Here is a 22,529-nt window from a genome sequence, read left to right as displayed (position 1 = left end):
CCCTTTCCCTAGAATTTAACAAGGATTTATTAAGTTATTAAGTGGCCATGGAAGCGTTAGACCCAGAAAGTGCAAAAAAAACCCCAAAAAACAAAAAAAAATAGCCATTGCTCAAGGCCTTTGTATTCTAATATAATTTTACTGACTCCTAGCACCCCTCCAAACCCACCCCCACCTCAACCCAACCCAGCCAAGGTTAGTCAGTCAAACTCTCCTGGAACTCCCTGACATGGGACAGAACTGAACAGAAAGGGGAAAACAGGCTCAGGGCACATGCAGGGATTGCATAAATTTGCATACTATGCCTTTGTGCCACTGAAGAAGGGGTTACATTGGGGTGGGAGTGAGACTACAGAGCATAAGGCACAGATTCCTTGCTCTCCAGCTTTGTTCAGAGAATCCAGTTTGAAGAACTGAGATTCAACGTCTGCTTTGCATATGTTGTTGCTGTTGTTGATTTTAGTTTGGATAGGCTAATGGGTAAGTTTTTAAGAGAGGAAAATTAGAATCTGCAGAGAGTGGCGATAATTAAGAATTTTATCTTGTTAAACTCATCTTCTCTGCTTTATCATTGCTTGCAATGCTACACCATGACTCATATAGAGTTTTAATCTCAATGGCAATCTCAAAAGCATCATTTGAAGTTAATTCAGCTGGTTTAAATGGAGATACACAATTAGCCAATAAGTCTGATAAACCTCTGCCTTGTTTTGCTCTTTGAGGAGTAAGATTGAAAGGGTGCTGCAAAATTAGTCTAGAAAAGCTTCTAAATGGATAGTCTTCAAAGGCATCATTTTTAGAACTTTCAACAACCATAAAATGATTTCTTTTTGATTATTCTTGCAACAAGGAAAATGCTACTTACATGTTGAAGAAGTTACCTGAAAATAATAAAAGTATTTTCAAGTTGCTGGTCTTTAAATGCAGTAGAGTTATTTCTATAGTAACCTAAAGAAAGTGTTATTTGAGAAACAAACTCTCAAGGTCATATTTGTATGCAATTTCATATTCTTACATAAAAAGCACAAAATTTTTGGTGTTTTTAAGTAAGAATGGTATCTGTTGTCCTAATTATGTAATCAACAATAATTTATTGAGCACCTACTCTGGTCCAGGAACTGTGCTAGACCCTTGAGAGAAAAATGAAACATTCCTTACCCTCATAGAGTTCACAATGTACAGGGAGAGACGTTTATTACACATATACACATATAAGAACAGACAAAATAAGTAGATAGGAGTTACATACAAAATAAATACAAATTTATTGGGAAAGAGGTGAGGCACTAGAAGCTGGAGTAATCAAGAATGACCTTTGTGTGGGAGATAACATTTGAATTGGACTTTAAAGACAATCAGGGATTCTAAGAGGTAGGAGTGAGGAGGGAGTAAATTCCAGACATAAGGAACAGCCTGTACAAATATACAGAAAAAGGAGATTGTTTGTTCTTTGTGAGAGTGTGTATAGGGAAATAAAGTGTAATAAGGTCGAAAAGGGACTAAGTATTTATTTAGTGCCAACAACATGCCAGGCACTGTGGTAAATATTTTATATATAATATTCGATTTTTCATAAAATCAGATGTTTCATGTTGAAATAAAAGTAGTAAAACACTTAAAAGTTTTAAATATTTTTCTTGATTGTCTGACATTTTGTATTATACTTGTAACTCTTATCCTCAGGAATACTAAATGCACAATGAACTCAGTTTTCAAGCCACTGTGGTGTTAATGTGATTAAAGATATCTCCTGCACCCCGCCCCCCCCATGTTTAATAGGCCTCAGGTGGTGCTAGTTAAGGGAAGCTTGATTAGTGGAGGCTTGTTTATAGGAAGGCCCATACACTTTTGCTAACTAGGTGTGAAGCCTCAGGCCCACACCCTTTTGCTGACTAGGTTTAAAGCCCTTGGGCCGAGGGTAGTCATTAAGGTCAGAATTCAGCGCAAGGAGAAGGAGGGAGAGACAGAGAACTGCAAGGGTTCTGAGAACTGTAGGGGCTTTCAGAACTTCTATATAGAGAGTTTCTTGTATTTTGCGATTACAAACTATACAGGCATATTGATAATCACCATCGATATCATGAATCTTGCCTTACTGATATAGCCACTTACAGGGCATTACATACACATTCAATGTCAAGACACAATCAGATATTGCAGTCTCATATAACCCTGTATAAAGCTACTGGGAAAGTCCACATAGACCTGGAGAACCAGTACAGTATTAACATCCAGGCCACTGGGAAAGAGAGGTCAAACAGCATAAGCTATCCTGATGAGTCCATTTTCCAACCATCACACAGGATATTTCTGGTTGTGAATAGTTATCACTCCCTATAACATAAACCACAATGTCATCAAAGTATTCCTTAAAAGAACATCATAAAGAAATTTAGCAATGTTCATAATGCATTGATCAAGAATGCATTGTTATCATCTCCAGTACACGAGAGGTTAAAATGGAAAACAGACTTCTTAATAGTTATGCTGATACCTCTTCTACACTTACCTGAGAGGACAAGGAGGCAGCTAAGGGGCACAGTGGATAGCGTACTAGGCCTGGAGTCAGGAAGACCTGAGTTCAAATCCAGCCCCAGACACTTACTAGCTGTGTGACCCTGGGCAAGTCATTTAGCCCCACTTGCCTCAGTTTCCTCCTCTGTAAAGTGAGCTAGAGAGGGAAATGTCAAACTACTCTAGTATCTTTGCCAAGAAAACCCCAAATGGGGTAAGGAAGAGTCAGGCATAACTGAAATGGCCACTGTCAGCAACTGTCACCATGACAATTTAGCACCCAATTTTGGTACTAGAAGGTTATATCAGGTACCAAATGGTGTGGAAAAGGATGGCAGCCAAGAAAGTATAGGTCTCAGAGAGTTTAGACCATTTAGTAGAGAGTGGAATACAGTATGTAGTAGGTGGAACTGTTATCATTATCATTGCCACTACAAGCACTGGTCAGTTTGCATCTGGGGTAGAGTATACTTCCACATGCCTACATTTCTATGACCATGTGAGCTAGCTACTCAGTCCCTAGCTCAAAGCTGAGTAAGTCAGCATGGTCATTACAGCATAAACAACCAATACCAGCTCATTTCCCCCACACCACAAATTACACTGCCGTCTGAGAAAGGAGCTATTTCTTCTTCAGCCAATCAACAAGATGTTATTTAAGATTATAGTTAGCTAATATAGTAACCAATCATTTTAGCTATATTCAAAACACTACAGAGATAGCCATAGTTCAAACAACATAGGGCTCAATATTCTTGGGTTTTGAACCTTGCAAAGCTTGGGTTTTAAGAAGAAAAAACAATCTCCACTAAGCCTTTGAGAATCCCCATTTCATCTATATGCTCATTCTGGGGAAAGATTGCTCTAGGGAAAAACAGTTGAGAATGAATGAGTCACTTGTGAATATTACAAGGTAGAAAATGTAGAAACAAAAACTTCGCACCTTCATTTCAATGGGAAGCAGTGTTGCATGAGCTTGCAATAATGCAAATCATGCCTGATGGATTATTTTCAAATTAAAACTGGAGCCAGTATCATTGCATGTTATTTTCTGCCTTTGTTGTGTTCTGATGTGGAATTCATTTACTGTTTAATAACTCACCATTACACAGAAGCCATGAAATGAAATGAAATATAACAAAAGCTGCTGTAAATTCGCCTTTTGAAAAGAAAAAAAGCCGAAGAAAAGAACTCCAGTTGTAGAAAAGATAGCTATAATATTCAACAGAAAGAATTTCTGAAATCATTGTGTATCTGTGCACTACAATGAATGTAAAATTCAATGTAGCTATATCAGGATGACATTTAGGGAGAAAATGTTTATGGAAAAATAAATCACCTAATGTAATATATAGTTGTTGCACTGTGTGTGTGTGTGTGTGTGTGTATGTATTTGCGTGTTTTAGGGGGAACAGTGGCTAGAATGCAGGACTTGTAGTCAGGAAGACTTGCTTGAATCCTCAAACATTTACTGGCTGTGTGACCCTAGGCATTTAACTTCTTTCAGACTCAGTTTCTCAACTCTAAAATGGGGAGAATAAACGTATCTACCTCCCATGAACTATATCCCATAAGGATAAAATAATGTTATCTTTATAAAGTATTTGGCAAACTTTGCGGTTCTATATTATTATTATTATTATTTAGTCATTCTCCTCCTCCTCTTCATTTCCATACTACTTATATATTTCATCCTTCTGTTATCCTAAGGCTTCAAGATTAACAGTTCTGCTTCATTAATCAGTATGCAAGAGGACATAAATCTAAAACTCACAGGTGCAATCAAGGATGCTGAACCTGGTATGTGGTATTTCTGACATGTGGACTGGGGCCTCAGATTCAGTTATGGATACTGAAACAAAGAATAATTCTATGAACTGAAATAAAGCTTAAAATAATATTTAAGGGAAATCTGTTACATTGCTGTTCCCATTGCTAAGATTCCTGCCAATATGATACAAAGCCAAGAGGCATCAAAGGGAGTGCACTTTTAATGGGACTACAATTAACCACAAACACATTTCTCCTAAATCAGGATTACAGAGCAGGGTTAGCATTAAATATGAATACTGTGTAAACTTGTACATGATTTATTCATTTGAGCATAGCTCAACTAATAAGTATAAGGCTAAAGGCATGAGTATACTCCCTTCTCATAGCATTTAAAAAAAATTCCCATGGCCACACACTCCACGGCTCTTCCCAGACAGCTGTCTTGCAAATGTGTACAGGAAGAAGCAGGTCAGAGGATGGGGATATACTACTCTTCACTACTATTCACTACTCTTCAGAAACCCAACATGGTAACCTGTTCCTGCCCCACTAACATTACTGCCCCTAGTAGTAATGCTGATCAGACATTTTTAAAAAGATGTATCTGAAACCAGTGTCATTGGACTATTTGGGAAATTGGCCTCATTTCAAAATTTGGTGACTTGGGTTCATTTTGAGTAGCTTTAAGTAACTCTCCCAGATTGGATAGGAACTATCTGGACTCAGACAAGCACACTCATCTCAATATAGGCAAATTTTCACAGAAACACAAACTGTACCATCTCCAAAGTGTGCCTCTGTGTGTGTATATGTAGTGTGTGTATGTGTAGTCTGTGTGTGTGCATGTGTGTGTAGAGGTTTCTAGTTAATTCAAACTTTGCCCCATCGTATTTAATTATAGTATCCATTGTCTGTACTTACAAACCATTGTCTGCTTTTAACCACAGGGTTCCAAGGCTACTTACCACAAGAGAATAATAAATCTTGAATCCTGGTTTAGCCACAAAATAGTCATCAGATTTGAAGGTTATCTTTATTTGGTTTGTTCTTGATGTTATCCTTGGAGGGACTTCCTTTTGTCCACACCACCGTCCTCTTATAACAGTACTGGTTTCAGATACATCTTCAACCTCTACAAAGTCATACCTAGGATCAAAGGAATGGGCAAGTTCTTTTAAAAACATTAAACAAGGTTTTGAAATTGCCAACTGTGGGAGCGATGAAGACAAATGGACTTTAAATATTAGCACTAAACATTTGGAACAAAAAATGTTTAAGAGAACTCTAAATATAATCCAGTTACTGATGGTGAACAATGGGTACTAGTTCAGGGGTGAGGAGTCTGCAGCCTCGATTCCACAGGTGGCCCTCTAGGTCCTCAAGTGTGGCCCTTTGACTGAATACAAAATTCAAAATTCTTTGAGATTTGTTCTGTGAAGTTTGGCCTTGAGGCTGCAGGATCCCCATTGTTGTGACTAGTTATTTGGCTGTGGACCTTACCCATGTATGACAAAAGGCTGATCTGGTAGTGTCCTCTTGGTCCTATTCCCAAATCATTGATTATCAGTCATTTTCTGTGTTATATAGTTTTGTTACTACCATCATACTTCTCAAAAACAAAAACAAAACCCAAATAGCTGGATACTTCTTTTACCAGTGCAGAGTCATCTTAACATGATCACCACAGTCTCCATGCCACATCTGAACATGAGCAGTGCTTCTTATGAAAATGCAGAGGTAGTCACCATTTTAATGTTTTTTAATTTTTAACATGTCATTAGCATTTATGAGAGTAAATGCCTTCTGCCCTTTTCCTTTAAACCTTTCTTTCACTTTACCTTTCTTCCTCTCTTGCCCCAATTGGCAAGTGGATACTAGAGGCTTATTAGAGTATGATCAGAATAAGGGGGGGTGGGGTAAGTGGAATCCATTGTCATTCATTTCCATTTTACCTGACTAGCATAAGAGGCCCTTTCAATTTCGGCATGCCCCAAAGACCAATTGATACGAATACAATTTGGCCCAGAAATAATGATTTGAGCTTTGCTTGCCGCATCCTTATTTTAATAGTTGCTTAAAGGAGAAGACTTCATATAAGCAGATCTTGAAGAAAGGGGGGTATAACGAATCTCATCAAAGACATATATGATTGACTGGAGGCCCTGGGGAAGAGTGACATATAAGTAATGTACAGCCCACGATATTTGGTATCTTTGAGGTAACAGAACCTTCAGGAGGCCACCAGCATACTGTGAGGACCCTCTGTGGTAAACTTTTGGGAAGATGGACAAGCATCACATATGATGGGCAGGCATGGATTAGTCATAATCTGCATCTTTCAAGTGAATACCTACATCAATGCTACAAATCCTTTAGCATACTGGGAAGTCATGATCATTCCCTGTCTTCTTGCTTCTCCTCCCCAAAAATAATAAAGAAAAAATTACCACAAGATAGACAAAAATGTCACGGTTGGCTCTATTTGTTCTCTATGCAAATATGAACTGGCTGCTCTTGTGTGCGTTATTCTTTTCATCCTGGCATACATTACCCTCCATGGTCCCAGAAAGTAATAGTCACTGCTGTTATTCTCAGAAAAAGAGGAGCACAATAAAAGCTGTCTGTATAATAAACATGCAACAAAGGACAGTCAAATTTGAGACACCAAGTTTTTATTATTCAAAGGAAAATAAACCTGCTGAAATGGTTTAGCAGTTCAGTAGTTCATTGGTAATGCAGAACTAGTGTAGGCAGTAAAGTACCAAAAAACCCTTCCCCAAGTCCTATAAATGCTAATTAAAAATACAAGATGCTGTGAGCGAACAATAAAAAAATCAACCACTCGATATTCTATAATAAATATGCTACGACAAAAAATAAGGCAACCAGACATAGCAACGAAAAACTCCCTCCCAAACCACCCCTATCCTTACTGCTGACCTAGGAATGAACATGTGAAAACATATCATTTGAGAAGCACATGAGCTATGGGGTTTTTCCAACTTCCTCCTTATACATGTCTGTGGTCCTACAATGGCAAATCTGGGGTCAGGGAATGGAGGAAGGACATAGACCATTCACTCCCTCACAGAGATAGGGGAATCCCATTACTTTGCATGATTGCAATTTAGTTCTTGGGAGTTTAAGTTCCATGAAACCATTAAAAGGCAGCCAGTAGGCCACCAAACATTTATTAAGCACCTATTAAGTGAATGTAGAAAAAGGGTGGAAAATAGTTCCTGCTCTCAAGGAACTCACTCTCTAATGGGGAAGACAACACGTAAATAAGACCTCTGCAGGAACCTGGTTTGATATGTTGGAAAATGATTGGAGATCTTAGAGATGGACAAATAAATCTAAGAATCATCTGTATAGAAATGACAATTACATCCATAGGAGATATGAGATCACTATATGAAATTGTATAGAGAGGAAAAATGAAAATGACTCGAGAGAGTCTTGGGGTAAACAAGTTATCTCATGGCAGGTTATAGAGTCCTACAACAAAATTGGCTATGGATGCATTATTTAGAAAGTGAGATCTTCCATGAACAGGTAAAGTGGTACAGTGTATAGAGTGCCAGGCCTGAAGTCAAGAAGGACTGGTCTTCTTGCATTCAAATCTATCCTCAGACACTTACTGGCTGTGTGACCCTGGGCAAGTCACTTAATTCCATTTGCCTTAGCTTCCCCATCTGTAAAATGAGCTGGAGAAGGAAAAGGCAAATCACTCTAGTATTTCTGCCAAAAAAATCCGAAACGGGGTCACGGCCGAAAAATGCCTGAACGACAACAAGAAGAACAAGCTCTTCCATAGTTTGTAAAGCCAGCTCCATAAGGAGAAGTAAGGATTACTGTTTCTGTATTTCCTTCCATTGGAGAATCATAAGAGCTGTTGACGTAAAGGAGTCAGAGAATCTTTAGGTTCTCCCTCACTCCTCTGCACTGTTAGTCTCGTGCTATTTTCCAGTTTTTATATTTTAAAATTGGTACTGAAACTTTAAAACAAAATAGACAACAACAACCAACCAACAAACAAACAAACTCTACCTTTGAGAATTTGGTGTGGCCATAGGATCAGAAAAGGATGTTTGGTTTTGTCACCAGGTCTGTCTTTTCTTAGTGGTATAAAAAATGCCCAAGATTTGGAATCAGAAGACCTGGGTAAACACTCTAGCTTTTCAACTTACTACCTGTGTGACCTTGGTCAAATTACTTAACTTTTCTGGGCCTCAGGTTCATCATTAGTTAAAAAAAAATGAAGGTGTTAGACTCGATCAAGGGCGGGGAAAAGAATCTGTAAAATTTGGATTCCATCAAAAAGCTACACTTAAGGATCTAGAAGGCTGATAAAAGGATTTGTTCTGTAAAATTTAGATCAGTCAAAAGGCCCCACTTAAAGACCTAGAAGGCCACATGTGGTCTCCAGGCCTCAAGTTCCCCACCCCTGGACTAGATGGTCTCCTGTACATAAATCGTATTATCCTGGGGCTTCCTGATTTCAGAATCAAAAGTGATTGGGACTGCTTTTTCCACTCACCTGCAGATATCATTTTCTGGCTCCTCCAGTCCAAACTGATTATCAAAAGCCAGCTGTATCCTGGTTTTCTCCTGGGAGCGTAGCCTCCATGTGAGTAGCAGATTTCTGGGGTAGCTGTTAGGGAATCGAGGACTCTGTACGATGCCATTTCCCATCACTTGGATGTTCTCTTCTTTTCGATACAAGTCTGTGAGGTGATTGCCGGCTGTTAGTAATCACAACTTGTAGAAATTAGTATGATGTTCCAAATATAGAAAAGCAAACAACAGCAGTTTATACAGAATACATTCACATCTCTTAAAAATGCAGGTTCAAGTTCAAGAAGAGGCTTGAGGTTGAGGAAATTAAGCTCACCTCTCACTTCTGCTTCCTAAAGCCAACATCAATTTCCAACCACATCTTAATTTAGATGTCTGGAACGTCATTCATAACAGGGAAAGAAACATCAATTATCTCCACCCAAGGTCATTGCTAGTGGGTATTGGAGATATTCAGGTAATTCCAAATGATTCACCCGCCATATTTTCCATGGTCCAATGGGCAGATATTTGTTTACACTGCCATCTGTGCCATGAGTAGCCAAAGGATTTTTAGAGCATTTCATGGTGACTGAAAATTAAGGCTAGATAAAGTTTATTCCCAAAGTCTTTAACAATTCACTCACATCACAAATAAAAGTTTAAAGAGAACTATCCCCCTAACAACTTGGAAAGGCCATGTAAACATTATTAGCTCCAAGGGAAACAATTTTTCCCATATTACATGACTTTTAAATGGCAGAGTCTAGACTCAAACTCAGGCCTTCTTACACTTTCCAGTGTTCTAGCCACTACACTACCCATCCACCACAGCATACTGTACTACATTATACCCCTATTCCTATTGACTAGTCTTCTTGGCTACAAAAACAGGCAGCAAATAGTCCTTCCTAATGAGATTGCCCTGCTATTTTTATTCCATTTGTTTGCCTCCTCTCCCCCCATTCTCCAGATTCTTTCATGTTTTCGACTCAGGTATTTTTGAGTTCCCCGATAAGGTGGTCATTTAGTGCCAATCCTTGGATACCTACACTGGGAAAGCAGATAATGTGCTGGATTGGAGAGGAGGGGAGAGAAACAGAGAAGAGAAGGGAGAGGAGGGAAACAGAAGAGAAGAGAAGGAAGGGGAGGGAAGAAAAAGAAAGGAGAGGGGAGGAGGCTCATCAATCCATTACCACGCTTCCTCCTTTTGCCTCATCTAGAAAATGAGGAGGTTAGATTTGAAAATGTCTAGGGTGCTTTTCTATGAGTGGCTAAGTGGCTCCATGGAGAGAGTGCTGGGCCTGAAATCAGGAAGACTCATCTTCCTAAGTACAAATCTGGCCTAAGACATTTACTAGCATCCCGGGCAAGTCACTTAGCCCTGTCTGCCTCAGTTCCTTATCTGTAAAATAAGCTGGAGAAGGAAATGTCAAACCATTCCAGTATCTTTGCCAAGAAAACGCCAAATGAGGTCATGGAGAGGCAAACATGAGTGAACAACAGCAGGGTATTTTTAGATTTAACATGCAATGAATTCATGCAGGTTCAAATCCCAGTTCAGACTTTTACTGGTTGCAAGTCACTTAATTTGTTTAAGCCTCCACTTTGTCATCTATAAAATGAGGATAATAAGAACACATACCTCACGGGGTTGTGATAAGTATTAGATGAGACAATGTATATAAAGTACTTTATAAACCTGAAAGTGCTACAGAAAGATAAATCACAATTAAAAATGACACATATGATTGACTGTGATTACAATCTGGATAAAGAGTTGCTCACAAGCTAATGATGTAATGATCATGAACCATTAAGCTTAAGTCTCTATTGCTGATCCTGTCTGTGGCCATAGGTTGTGAAAGGCGGGGCTCCTATAATCTGTTCTTGAATGTAAAAACCAATTTTGTCTCTCCTACACCCCACTATCTATGTCCCTGAATAAAATAAAGAAGATAAAGTTAGATGCTGGGCATAAATTTAGTTTAAAGTATCTCTTCAACTGGGTAGCTATCTGAAATCTCCCATTCTTGGTAAATTCACTGCTTAATATGTTAGAGTTCATCCATCAATATGGACTCAGTGGGAGAGAGACAGCGGTGGTAAAGAATCATGATTTTTGAATGAAGTGATGACATACTCCCTACTTCAGGCTAATAACATTTGTTCTGCAATCCACCCTAACACCTCTTACTCTCTCGGCAAAAGAGGCTTTCCCTTCCATACCATGTTGAGGAGATTTTATGCCAGAGGACCTTTTGGCCTTTTCTTTTCCCTCCCTCACTATTAAAAATAACAGATGGACAGTCACTGAGAGTTGTTCATTTGACTTTCAAAGATGAGGATCTACTGGGCAACAGTTTTGATGGATGTTTCCTAGGATAACTTTGCCACAAGCTCATCAGTCACCCAGTTGAGCCACCATAAATATATGGAATATATAAAACTGATTATGATGGTGGTGGTGGTCATGCTGATAATAACTGACATTTATATATCATTTTAAGGTATGCAGAGTATTTTGCACATATTATCTTATTTGAACCTCATCCTACTTCCCTATAGGGAAGTACTTTAGGTATTACCATCCTCATTTTATGGATGATGAAAAAAGGAGAGATTAAGTAATTTACCCAGGGGCAATAGAGCTAGTGGCAGAGATGGTATTCAAACTCAATAGTTCTGATTTCCAAGTTAAGCACCCTATCCAAGTTGAGACAGGTAGGTGGCACAGTGGATAGAGGGCTGAGCCTGGAGTTAGGAAGACTTGAGTTCAAATCCAGCCTCAGACACTTACTAGCTGTGCGAACATGGGCAAGTCATTTGCATCCATTTCCTCATCTGTAATATGGGTATAATAGCACTTTCCTCCTAGGGTTGTTGTGAGGATTAACTAAGAAGATATTTCTAAAGCACTTAGTATGGTGCCTGGCACATAGTAGGTGCTATATAAATGTTAACCACGATTATGATCATCATCCGTATAGCAGAGTAGGGCCTAAGCAATCTACATTCCAGCCTGTGTTCTGCCACTAAGGAAACTGCATCATCTTGAACAAGTCACTTAATGTTTCTTGATCATGGATTCATATATTTGGCCTTCAATGGACTTTAGAAGTCATCTAGTTCTATCCTCTCATTTTATAAACAAGTAAACTGAGGAGAGAGAGGTGTGACTTGCTCAAGGTCCCAAAGGAAGTAAATGGCAAGCTTGGGATTTGAACCCAATGGTCTTTGTACTTTATGTCTTGTCTCATCTACAAAATGAGGAGTAGATTTGATAATGTGAAGGTCACAGGGGTGGGGAACCTGGAACCTTGAGGCCACATGTGGCCCTCTAGGTCCTCAAGTGTGGCCCTGTGACTGAACCCAAACTTCACAGTGAAGACCTAGAGGGCCTATGAAGGTAAGATTCAGTCAAAGGGTGACACTTGAGGATGTAGAAGGCCACATGTGGCCTTGAGGCCACAGGTTCCTTACCCTTGGTCTAGGGTATATTAAGTCATATAATAACTTGATTTACTCATCATTGCTCTAGGTGCTCTGGGATTTAGAGAAGAATTACATTCTTCTCCCCAGAGAAAGAGCTTACAATCTAGAGAAGGGAAGAAATTTGGACAGATGGTACAAGAGCAAACACCAAAAAAGGCAATAGATAATTAAGTGCCAGATTCACACACAGAAGTGCTACAGGAATTAGGGCCAGTATAATTAGGCTGATTTGGGGTACCTACTGTGTGCACGACACTTAATTCTGTACGCAATAACATTTGCTTGAAGACTGAATCAGATCTGGACAGATAGCAGGGGGAAGATGACAGATATTCCAGGGAAAAAGCACAGAAATGGAAATGAGGTATTTGTTAGGTATTTATGGAATAAATATGAGACTGTTCTAACTACAGCAGAGGGAGGGCCTTATGGAACAGTGGGTGATAAACTCAAAGAGTCCAACCTGATCAGATAACTTCTAAAGTCCACTAATGAAAAAACTCAGGCCCAAAATTAGAGTTAAGTTAGTGACAAAGTCAGGCTGAGAATTGAAGTCCTCTGATGATCCCAGTTCATTGGACTTTCACTACATCACAGTTACTTTCTAGGTAGAATGGGGGAAGGAAGTTACATGACAGAGGGTTTTTTTAAGAGAGAAAGTTTGATGTGGTAGGATCTAGGGATCCACTTGATGGCTCCTGACTGACAAAATAATATAATGGAGGCAGTATCTGCGGAAAACTGATGTGGCAGCTATATTCAAGATGAATAAGAGGGAAGAGAATCTAGCTGTAATATTTAGGGACAAGGTTGTGATGGCCTGAGTTAGGGTGGGAGCAATGTAAAGAGGGGACAAATGGCTAGTTATGAAAGATATTTTGATAAATATAACAGGCTTTGAAGACTGACTACAGGAGGCAGGGGTCAATGGTGGAGCCACAGGGGATATAGTAAGAATATGGTTGTTGTTTTGATGTAACTGACTCTGTTTTGTATTAGACTTTCATTTGCAATGAAGTATTTTGATGTTTGTTTTTCCTAATTTGTTTCTTTTTTAATATTAAAGTAAGCATATGTAGGGTATAATATGGTAATCACGCATATGTCTGTAAACATCTGGTAAACACATGAAAACCCCAGACAGGTCAGACCATCAATGGGAAAACTTGGTAAACAAACTCATCATTAGTTTATGCCATCAGGCAAAAATCAAATTAATTGATAAACAAATTATGTCATTGGCTACCAATCAGGATTTGGGTGTAACCAGTTAACTCCCATAACCAGAACTGTAAGGAACCCACTAGAGATCCTAGCCTTCAGCCTGACCTTGGGTCACAACTGAAGCAAGTTCTTATGTCTTCCACACTTGAGAGTCAATCATGTTCACTTAAAGGCAATTCTGATTGATTGAAATTTGTCAGCTTTCTATTGAACCACCTTAGAGGGAGACACATGGCTTCTGGCTGTACAGAGAGGTAAACTTGTCAGTGAGTACTAGTATGAAACACTAGGCTGATTTAGGGTACCTACTGTGTGTACTACTCACCCCAATTTTGTTCATAATAATGTTTTCTTGAAGATTAAATCAGATCTGGGCAGACAGCAGGGGGAAGATGACAGACATTCCAGGCAAGAAGAATAACAAGGGAAAAACATGGAGATGGAAATGAGGTATTTGTCAGGTATTTATGGAATAGAGATGAGACTGTCCTAACTACAACCAAGGGAGACTAGTATGAGTACTAGTATGAGAATTCCTATAGGAATTCATGTTGATCCTTAAAACTAAGGTTTCCATGCATTCGATTAATAAAATTTGCTTGCTAGAATTCAAAGATATAAGATACATTAGTGTTTCTCTTCTATTAGTAAAAGTAACATTAAAATGGTGTGCACACATACCTTAGTTTACAGGTATACCAACAGTTAAAGGGCAAGAAGAAAGAGAGGAGCAAGTGAAGGAAGTACAGAAGGAGCAGAGTACAGAGGAAACAAAAGAACCAGATATGTCATGAAGTCCAAGAGAAGAAGTGGTCAGTAGTAAGAAATAGAGCATAGAGGCCAAGGAGAAGAAGGATAGGACAAAGGTCAGTGGGTTTGGCAATTAGGGGGTCACTGGCAGTTACTGAGAGCCATTTCAGTGATGCCTAGAATGAAGAGGGTGACTTATTTTTTCTCTACATTGTCTTTCATTGACTTCTTCTTAAAAGCTATTAACTCACATACCACATGTAATGGCATTTTGATCTTTATGTTGTGACTTCATCCTGTGCACTGAGGTTAAGACCTGTAATTCTTTCCTTAATGGACCGCTGAAAAATAGCGGTGTTTACTACAGACCTGTACTGGATGTGAATCAGCCTAGAGGTAACACACTATATAGCCTTTCACAAATTCCTCTGATTTATCCAGCCCTTGAGCTTTATTTTACTTTACAAACAAAATCTGACAACTCCCCAAAGCCACATATACACAGAATAATGAAATGGGATTCTTCCTTCTATAAAGGCAATTTTAGAGTCTATGCTATTCATAATCCACTTGAACTCCCAAATAACTGTTTACATTGGATGTATAACTCTCTGATATTCTTAGCAGGAGAGTAATACTAAAGTATTAAAGAAGAAAAAAAAACAGCCTATCAACTTCCACATGAGATTGCAGCAAAAGTAAGATATAAAAAATTCACACTCTTTAACTCAAGCTCCCTTTCCCCTCTTTGATCCTCCTTCTCCAGCTAGTAACTATAAGCTGGGGATTCATGGAAGAGATGCTGTCATAAATAAAGGAACTTCATTATGTTGATGTGGTAAGATTCACAATCCTTGTTGTGGATTCATTTACCAGGAAATATCAGACATCTACTTAAAAGTTTCCAGTGACAAACTAGAAACCAACAAGTCTAAATTTTATCATGTAAAAAGAAACTAAATTTCAAATAGACCCTTTTCAGTATCCCATCCCCAGAGAAGCCAATGTCTAAGAAGAAATGAAATGAAAAGGTATCCTATTATTTTTCCCTCTGCAAAGATCATAATTCTAACTACGACACTTTAAGGTACAAATGAAAACCACTAAGCAGCAGTAGAAGCCATTAAAAACATTTTTGTCTATGGCTTCATTTAAAGACCCTACAATAGGTTACCATAATATAGCAGAACTGTGAGATGAAGGCAGAGAAACAACACAGTAGTCCACCTGTCTGATACCCAAGGATGTCAGAACATTTGCCTGAAGGTTTTATTCAGCCTATAAATAGATCAAGAGAGCTGACAACACACTAGATTCTAAAAAAAAACAGTCCCCAACCTGTGGAATGAGTTCAAAATGCATACATACACATACAGACACACATAAGTTATCATATAGATACACACATATATCATATATGTGTGTATATAAATTGTTTCATTATTTAAGTGAATGTAGAAGGCATACAAAAGCCATAGAAAAAAGATTCTAGAAGACAGAATCTCAGGCCCCTCCACATAGGCATATTTTGACCCACAATGTTTCTGGTCCACAGTTCTAGAAGCTTTGGATTTGAATCTTAGTCCTCCCATTTATTAACTGCAGGACCTTGAGCAAGTTCCTCAATTTCCTTTGTTGAAGGAGAAAGGAAGTATGTTATAGAGTGGTGGCAAGAACATTAGATCTAGGAACAGAAGTCCTGGCTTCAAATACTATTTATATGACATTGGAGCAAGTCATTAAGACTCTTCGGACTTGTTTCTTCACCTGTAAAACAGGAATAATAATACCTGTTGTATTTAGCAGGGTTGTTGATGCACATGAAAACACCTTGAAAAATACTATGTCAATTATTCATTGTTGATACGGAGTTATTAATCAACCTTTCTAACACTGCTATTGTAAGAAAATGAAAGTCCAACAACGGACATAAGGATCAAAGCTTAGTTCCATTTCCACATCAGAGGAGAGGCTTCCTGCACCCTTTCCCAACTTTCCAACAACCTGGCTCCCATGACCCATTAGAATGGTGGTGGTGGTGGTGGTAGTGATGATGAATCAGATTCCTTGGGCAGTAGGCCTTTTGCTACAGATGATTAACTTTGGCTCATTTAGGCAGCTGAAGTAGGCGTCTGCTTAGGAGGATCATATGATCAGAGATTTAGAGCTGGAAAGGACCTTGATTCACTATCCTACTCTCCACATTGCTTAAGTCAAACTTTCTTGTCTTTCTTCAAGTCTCCCACTGCACTCTCTCCGCCTACCCTCTCAGCTAAGGCCTTGCCTCAAAATTCACAGAAAAAAAATCTTGAACCATTCTCTGAGGGCTCTTCCTTCTCCCCTCCTCCTTATCTCATATCACTAAGAATCTAATAGCTCCTCTACTTGGGTCTTAGATGAAGAGGTGTCCCTTCTGATGACACACCCTTTACACTTCCAATCTTGATACCATCTCCTCACAAATTCTCCAAATCACCACCACCATCATTCCACTCACTCTTATCTTTCCTCACCCTGGGTCTGCTGGCTCTTCAACTGATTCCGACAAACATACCTATGTCTTCCCAATACTAAAACAAAACAAAAAGCCTGTCACTTGATCTGAGTGTCCCTACAGTCTATCAATCTATTTCTTGCCTTCTCTTTGTGGGTAAACTCCTTGAGAAAGCAGACTACAATCACTTCCTCCATTTCTCCTCTCACTCTCTTTTAAACCTTTTGTAAACTGGCTTCTGACTTCACCATTTATTAAAACTTTCCTTCTTCCAAGTTATCAACAATATCCTAATCGCTGAATCCAATGCCCTTTTCTCAGTCATGATCCTTCTTGACCTCTCTGCTGCATTTGACCCTTCTGATCACCTTCTTTTTCAGTGTACCATCTCCTCTCTGGGTTTTCATGGTACTACTCTCTCCCATTTGTTTGCTCCTTCTCAGTCTCCTTTCTTGATTCTTTATCTATATCATACCTTTTAATTGTGGGTGTCCCTCAAGGCTCTGTCCTGGGCCATATTCTTTCAATCAATCAATTATTAAGCACATACTACTTCACTCTTTCCCCTACCACTTGGGGATCCCATCAGTTCTCCTTGGTACAGCTATCATCTCTATGTAGATGATTCCCAGGTGTATGTATTCACCCTTAGTCTCTCTCCTAATCTATAGTCGTAAATCTCAGCTGTCTCTCAGACATCTCAAAATAGATGCCCTACAGGCATCTCACAATCTCACAACCAATATATCCAAAGCAGAGCTCGTCACCTTTTTCAAATTCTCTCTGCTTCTGATCTTCCAAATTACTATCAAAGGCATTACTATCCTCCCAGTCACTCCCACTTTTAATCTCTGTGTTATCTTCAAGTCCTTACTCTTACTCACTACATACATCTAATCCATAGCCAAATCTTCTTGTTTCTACCTTCATAAAATCTCTCATATACATCTTCTCTCCACTTGTATAGGCACAGCCTTCATTTAGTTAGGTCCTTATCACTCTTCACTTGGACTATTGAAATAGCCTTCTAACTGATAGCCAGGTCTCAACTCTATTTCCACTCTAATTTATCATCCACTCACCTACCAAGCTGATTTTTCTAAACTGTAGGTTTTAACATGTCACCCCTCCTCCCATCTCCTGCTCAATGAAGTCCATTGGCTCCTTATTACCTTCAGGTTTAAAAATATAAAGTCCTATGTTTGGCATTTAAAGTTCTTCACAACTTGACCCCTTCCTCCTTTCTTATCTTCTTCCACCTTACTCTCTTCCACAGAATCCATAATTCAGCTACATTTGCTTATTTGCAAGTGTATCTATCATATCTTTGCAGCTCTCATCTCTGTATCTCTATATTGGCTGTCCCCAATGCCAGGAATACTCTGTCCCTTCACCTTTGCCTCTCAAGTTTTTCTGGCTTCCTTCTGGACTCTGCTCTAATCCTACCTTTTGCAAGTCTTTCTCAGTTCCCCTCAATCACTAATATCTCCCTCTTTCAGATTTCCTTTATCTACTCTGTGCATATCTTCAATGCACTTCATTGTTAATAAGTTGTCATCCCCTTAGAATGCATGCTCCTTGAGGGCAGGCATTATTTTTTTTTGCCTCTCTTTGTCTTACACCAATTAGATCTGTGGACTTACCAAATAACTTTTCTGGGTGTCATTAGCCTCCTCTACAACATCAATAGATTGAATTAGAAGATCTCTAAGGTTCTTTTGACTTTGTTATGCTATCATTTAATTTTCTCATCACAGCCCAAGGTGCAACAGGAGATTCAGAAATGTAAGACATGGTTATCACCTCTAAAGAATTAGTAACTTGAATGGGATTAACATATGACAGAGATTCAATTTGTTTTAAAAGTAAAGGGGCTGCATATCATAGGGCAAAGAACTTCAAGTAACCTGATTTCACATCCCACCTTCAGCATCTAGGAGTCATTTATTCTCTTTAAGTCTCAGTTTCCTCATCTGTAAAAAGGAGGCTATAACGTAAGGTTACCACAACATAAGGATGGGGTAAACATAAAATGAAGTCATGTATTTAAAGCCCTCCATAAAGAACAAATTGTGATATAAATATCAGCTATAGTTACATTTAAAAATGTTTAATATTATGCCTGTTTATCAATCTTAGGCTCTGTGTCTGGGATCTAAATAGCTGTATTAATCAAATTCAATTTCTAAGCAAATGAAAAAAGATACTATTTCCTCAAATTATGCGTGGGATCCTGACCCAAATAATAATAATGATGATGATGATGATAATAAAATTTTAGCCAGCCAGTCAGAAGAAGATTAAACTGAAAAAATATTATGAGATGGATGTTTATGATTTTCTTGGGAATTTTTGTTTCATTATGCAGGAGAAATGGGGTGGGGGGTAGGAGGGCAAGAGAGAAGAGAGCTCCTAAAGGGTAAAAGAAAAAAAAATCAGAGTACTTAATCACAATTGCAAAAGTATTTGGATGTGAGTTAAAAATAACACATTTTATCAGAGTTAGGAAAAAAAAGGACTAAAAACCGTTTTAGTTTTATTAAATTCAATTTCTGTGTCAACAATGGGGTTGATGCTTACATTAGACTTGGCAACATGGTGGGGGTGGAGGTGGGGGAGGAGTTGACCTGAAATGTCTCTCAAAAGAGGGTTTACAGGAATTTTTGGATTAGGCAGTCATTGCCAAAGGGTCCTCCTATGGTCATTTTCTCTTTATGGTACTCCTTACCTTCCATGTGGTCATGCCAGGTGTATCATACTGAAAAAGGGAAGACCAATAGAGAAAAGAAGAAAACAGGTGGTATATTAATGGGGGAGTCATTGTGTGACATCTTTGGGTAGCTCTAATGAGCCATATATATGAAATCATCTGAATGACTGCCTCTCATGGATCTTCATTCCACACATCTGCCTAATTCTTGTTACTGAACACACTAGGTTTTACAGTGACTAGTTCTCTATTCTGTCCATTGGATAGTATATATTATGGTTATTCATACATACGGGAACAACCTTAGCACTTCCATCCAGGGGAAAGAACAACACTGCCAATCAGTAAGGGTACAAACCAAGTCACTCATTCATTCAACATCTATTAAGGACTTACATTGTGCAACTAATAGTGTTGGCCATACAGTGGCTTAACTGAGTATGACAGGAGAAATACTTCAGAAGATGTAAAGATAATTAAGATATAGCTCCTATCCCTAAGGGGCTTATAACCTAGTACAGGAGATAAAGTGCTTACTTATACAAATATGCAATACACAATAAATGTATAATGATAATAAATATACAATGACTACAATACACTATAAATTATGTTTATAGGAGAGCTAGGAAGTGCTATGGGATGTTTAGGAAACATCTTAGCGGTGAAATAAAAGTAGTGGCATACATGCTGGAACCTAGAAAATTGTCTCCTGCATGTGAAGAAGCATTCTCTGATATGTACTTGAAGGAATAAAAAAGGAGGAAAAAAGGGAGAGTGTGATAGTGAGGCAAGTAGTCCATCCTAGAATGCATAGGTCAGTCTCTGAAGAACCCAAGACTCTCAAGTAGGTGCTTATTTATGTTTTATTTAATTAGAATTTTTTTTTCTACAAATTACCTCCCAGTTGAAAAAGTACTGGGTCAGGTTCTCACCATGTGTAACTCTTCAAGGGAATTGTGAAAGAGGAAAATTAGGCCACCATCAACACAGATGGGTTAAAATCTGCTTGTAAGTTTATTCAACATTCTTCTTCCTGATGTTTCCCAAGGTACTGATGTTTGGAAGTAATGAGCCAAATGATTTTTGTGGCTCTAAGTGGGACATATTTTATTTCATTTAAGGAATTCTCATCCAACACCTGGCATGACAACTGCTAATGGGAGTTCAATTTTCACAGAACTCATAACCAAATTTTCTCTAAAAAAAACAAGTTTATGGCTCTATGACCAGAAACTCAAGAGCAGAGGCTATCAGGCATTTATTTGAAATTCTCCAGCAGAAATTTTCTTACAAACACAAGAAGACAACAATTAAGCCTTTTCTAAGATTGGGGCAGACATGAGGGATGTGAAGAAGTTGCCAGTGGGTTTGAATAATGTGCCAGAGACATATCCTCCCTCAAGGTACTATCCTTCTGTTCAACTCTAACTTCATCTGTTGATGACTCTTAAATTTTTCCTGACATAATAACCTCTGAGATAAAATTTTTAGAAGGATAATCACTCCACAATTCCCTGGGCTGAAAATTACTTTTCTTCAAGTAACTGAGGCCACAAAATAATAAATACATTATAGAAAGTTAGATAAATTATCCCAAGTACTTTTGATTTCTTATTTTACCTGGAGAGTAATTATGCTCCAAAGATTATTCATAAGCATTTTTCAGTGGACAATAAGTTTCCTTCCCCCAACTTTGGTGTTTGTATTTGTATAAGGGCTCCATGTAAGTAAGCGGATGAGAGGACTGATTTCTTGTAATGGAAAAAGTCTGAACAGAATATTTTAGACGTAGGTCACCTTGAAAAATGCCATTATATATGGAATGATTTACCTGGTCAAAATGAATATGGGTCTGCTTCTCAAATAACTAAAAGTGGAGTAAAATGAATCACATCTCCTGACACCTACTTTACATTTCCTTCTATAATAGGAAAATTCATTATAAGTAATTTAATGCCCAATAAATGCCCTTTATGTCCCTGAAATCCTTTTGGAGCTGGGATAGTGTATCCCATGTCTGTGCACCTTGTATTTCTCTTATTAATATGCTTACCATAATTTGTATTATGTCTATCTACGTATGTCTTGTTATTTGTGCCAGGTTTTGATAAAGCAGTTTTCTAGAATCACAGATGGGATAATGTCTGAAAAGTATTTTTCAAGTTATAAAGTGTTATATAAATATCTGTGATGATGATGATGATGGTGGTGATGATGACGATGACACAGGGTCTGAGTGAAACCCTTGAACTCACCCCTCATCTCTCTACATTTCCCTATTTCTGTTGAGATTACCACCATCCTTCCAGTTACCCGGTTCTGCGATCTCAGAATTATCCTTGATTCTTTCCTTTTCCTCACCCCCTACAACCAATCATTTTTAAAGTCTTATTGATTCCATCCTCCACAACATCTCTCACATTTGTCCCTTTCTCTCCACTCACATATTTCCCTCAGGCGTTCATTTTCTCTCCTATGGATTCTTTCAACCATTTCCTCCTTGCTTTCTTGGTTTCTAGTCTCTTTCCTTTCTAATTCATCTTCTACACAGTAGCAAAATAATCTTCCTAAACATAAATTTAACTGTGTCACTCCCTTGTTAAAGAAATTTCAATGACTCCCTGTTATTACCTCTAAAATAAAAAAAAAGAAAAAAAGAAAAAAAAACCCTTACTCCTCAGTTTGGTATTTAAAACTTTTCACAATCTGACTCCAGTTCAACTTTGCAAGAATTTTGTGTACTGTTTTCTTTGTTCCTCTCTACATTACAGCCAAACTGTAATTTAGGAACTTCCTTTTTTTCCCCTAAATTGGCATTACTTCTCTTTCTTCTCTTCCTTTGAACAGGCTGTCCTTCATGCCTAGAATGTCTAACCTCATTGCCTCTATCTCAGGATTCCTTCAAGGCTTAGCTCATGTGACAACTTCTCTGGTAACCGTTTTCTGATTGTTCTAGTTGTCAATGATATTTTTCTCCTCAAATTGTTACAAGACACTTATCTGTTCATA

The 22,529-nt window shown here is 38.4% G+C and overlaps 1 protein-coding gene across 1 annotated transcript in view; it reads right to left on the bottom strand.

The window, feature by feature from the left end:
* The window catches only part of PDGFD (platelet derived growth factor D), a 324,582-nt gene that overhangs the window by 106,837 nt on the left and 195,216 nt on the right, over positions 1-22,529 (bottom strand). The window contains exons 2-3 of the mRNA XM_036742726.1: positions 8,828-9,032; positions 5,253-5,433 (exon numbers count right to left, since the gene is read on the bottom strand). Coding sequence (XP_036598621.1) covers positions 5,253-5,433; positions 8,828-9,032 — 386 coding nt within the window. The remainder of the gene's footprint in view (positions 1-5,252; positions 5,434-8,827; positions 9,033-22,529) is intronic.

This window comes from Trichosurus vulpecula, chromosome 2 (assembly GCF_011100635.1).
Source record: "Trichosurus vulpecula isolate mTriVul1 chromosome 2, mTriVul1.pri, whole genome shotgun sequence".
NCBI lineage: Eukaryota > Metazoa > Chordata > Mammalia > Diprotodontia > Phalangeridae > Trichosurus > Trichosurus vulpecula.
This window is presented reverse-complemented; position numbering and strand designations above follow the sequence as displayed.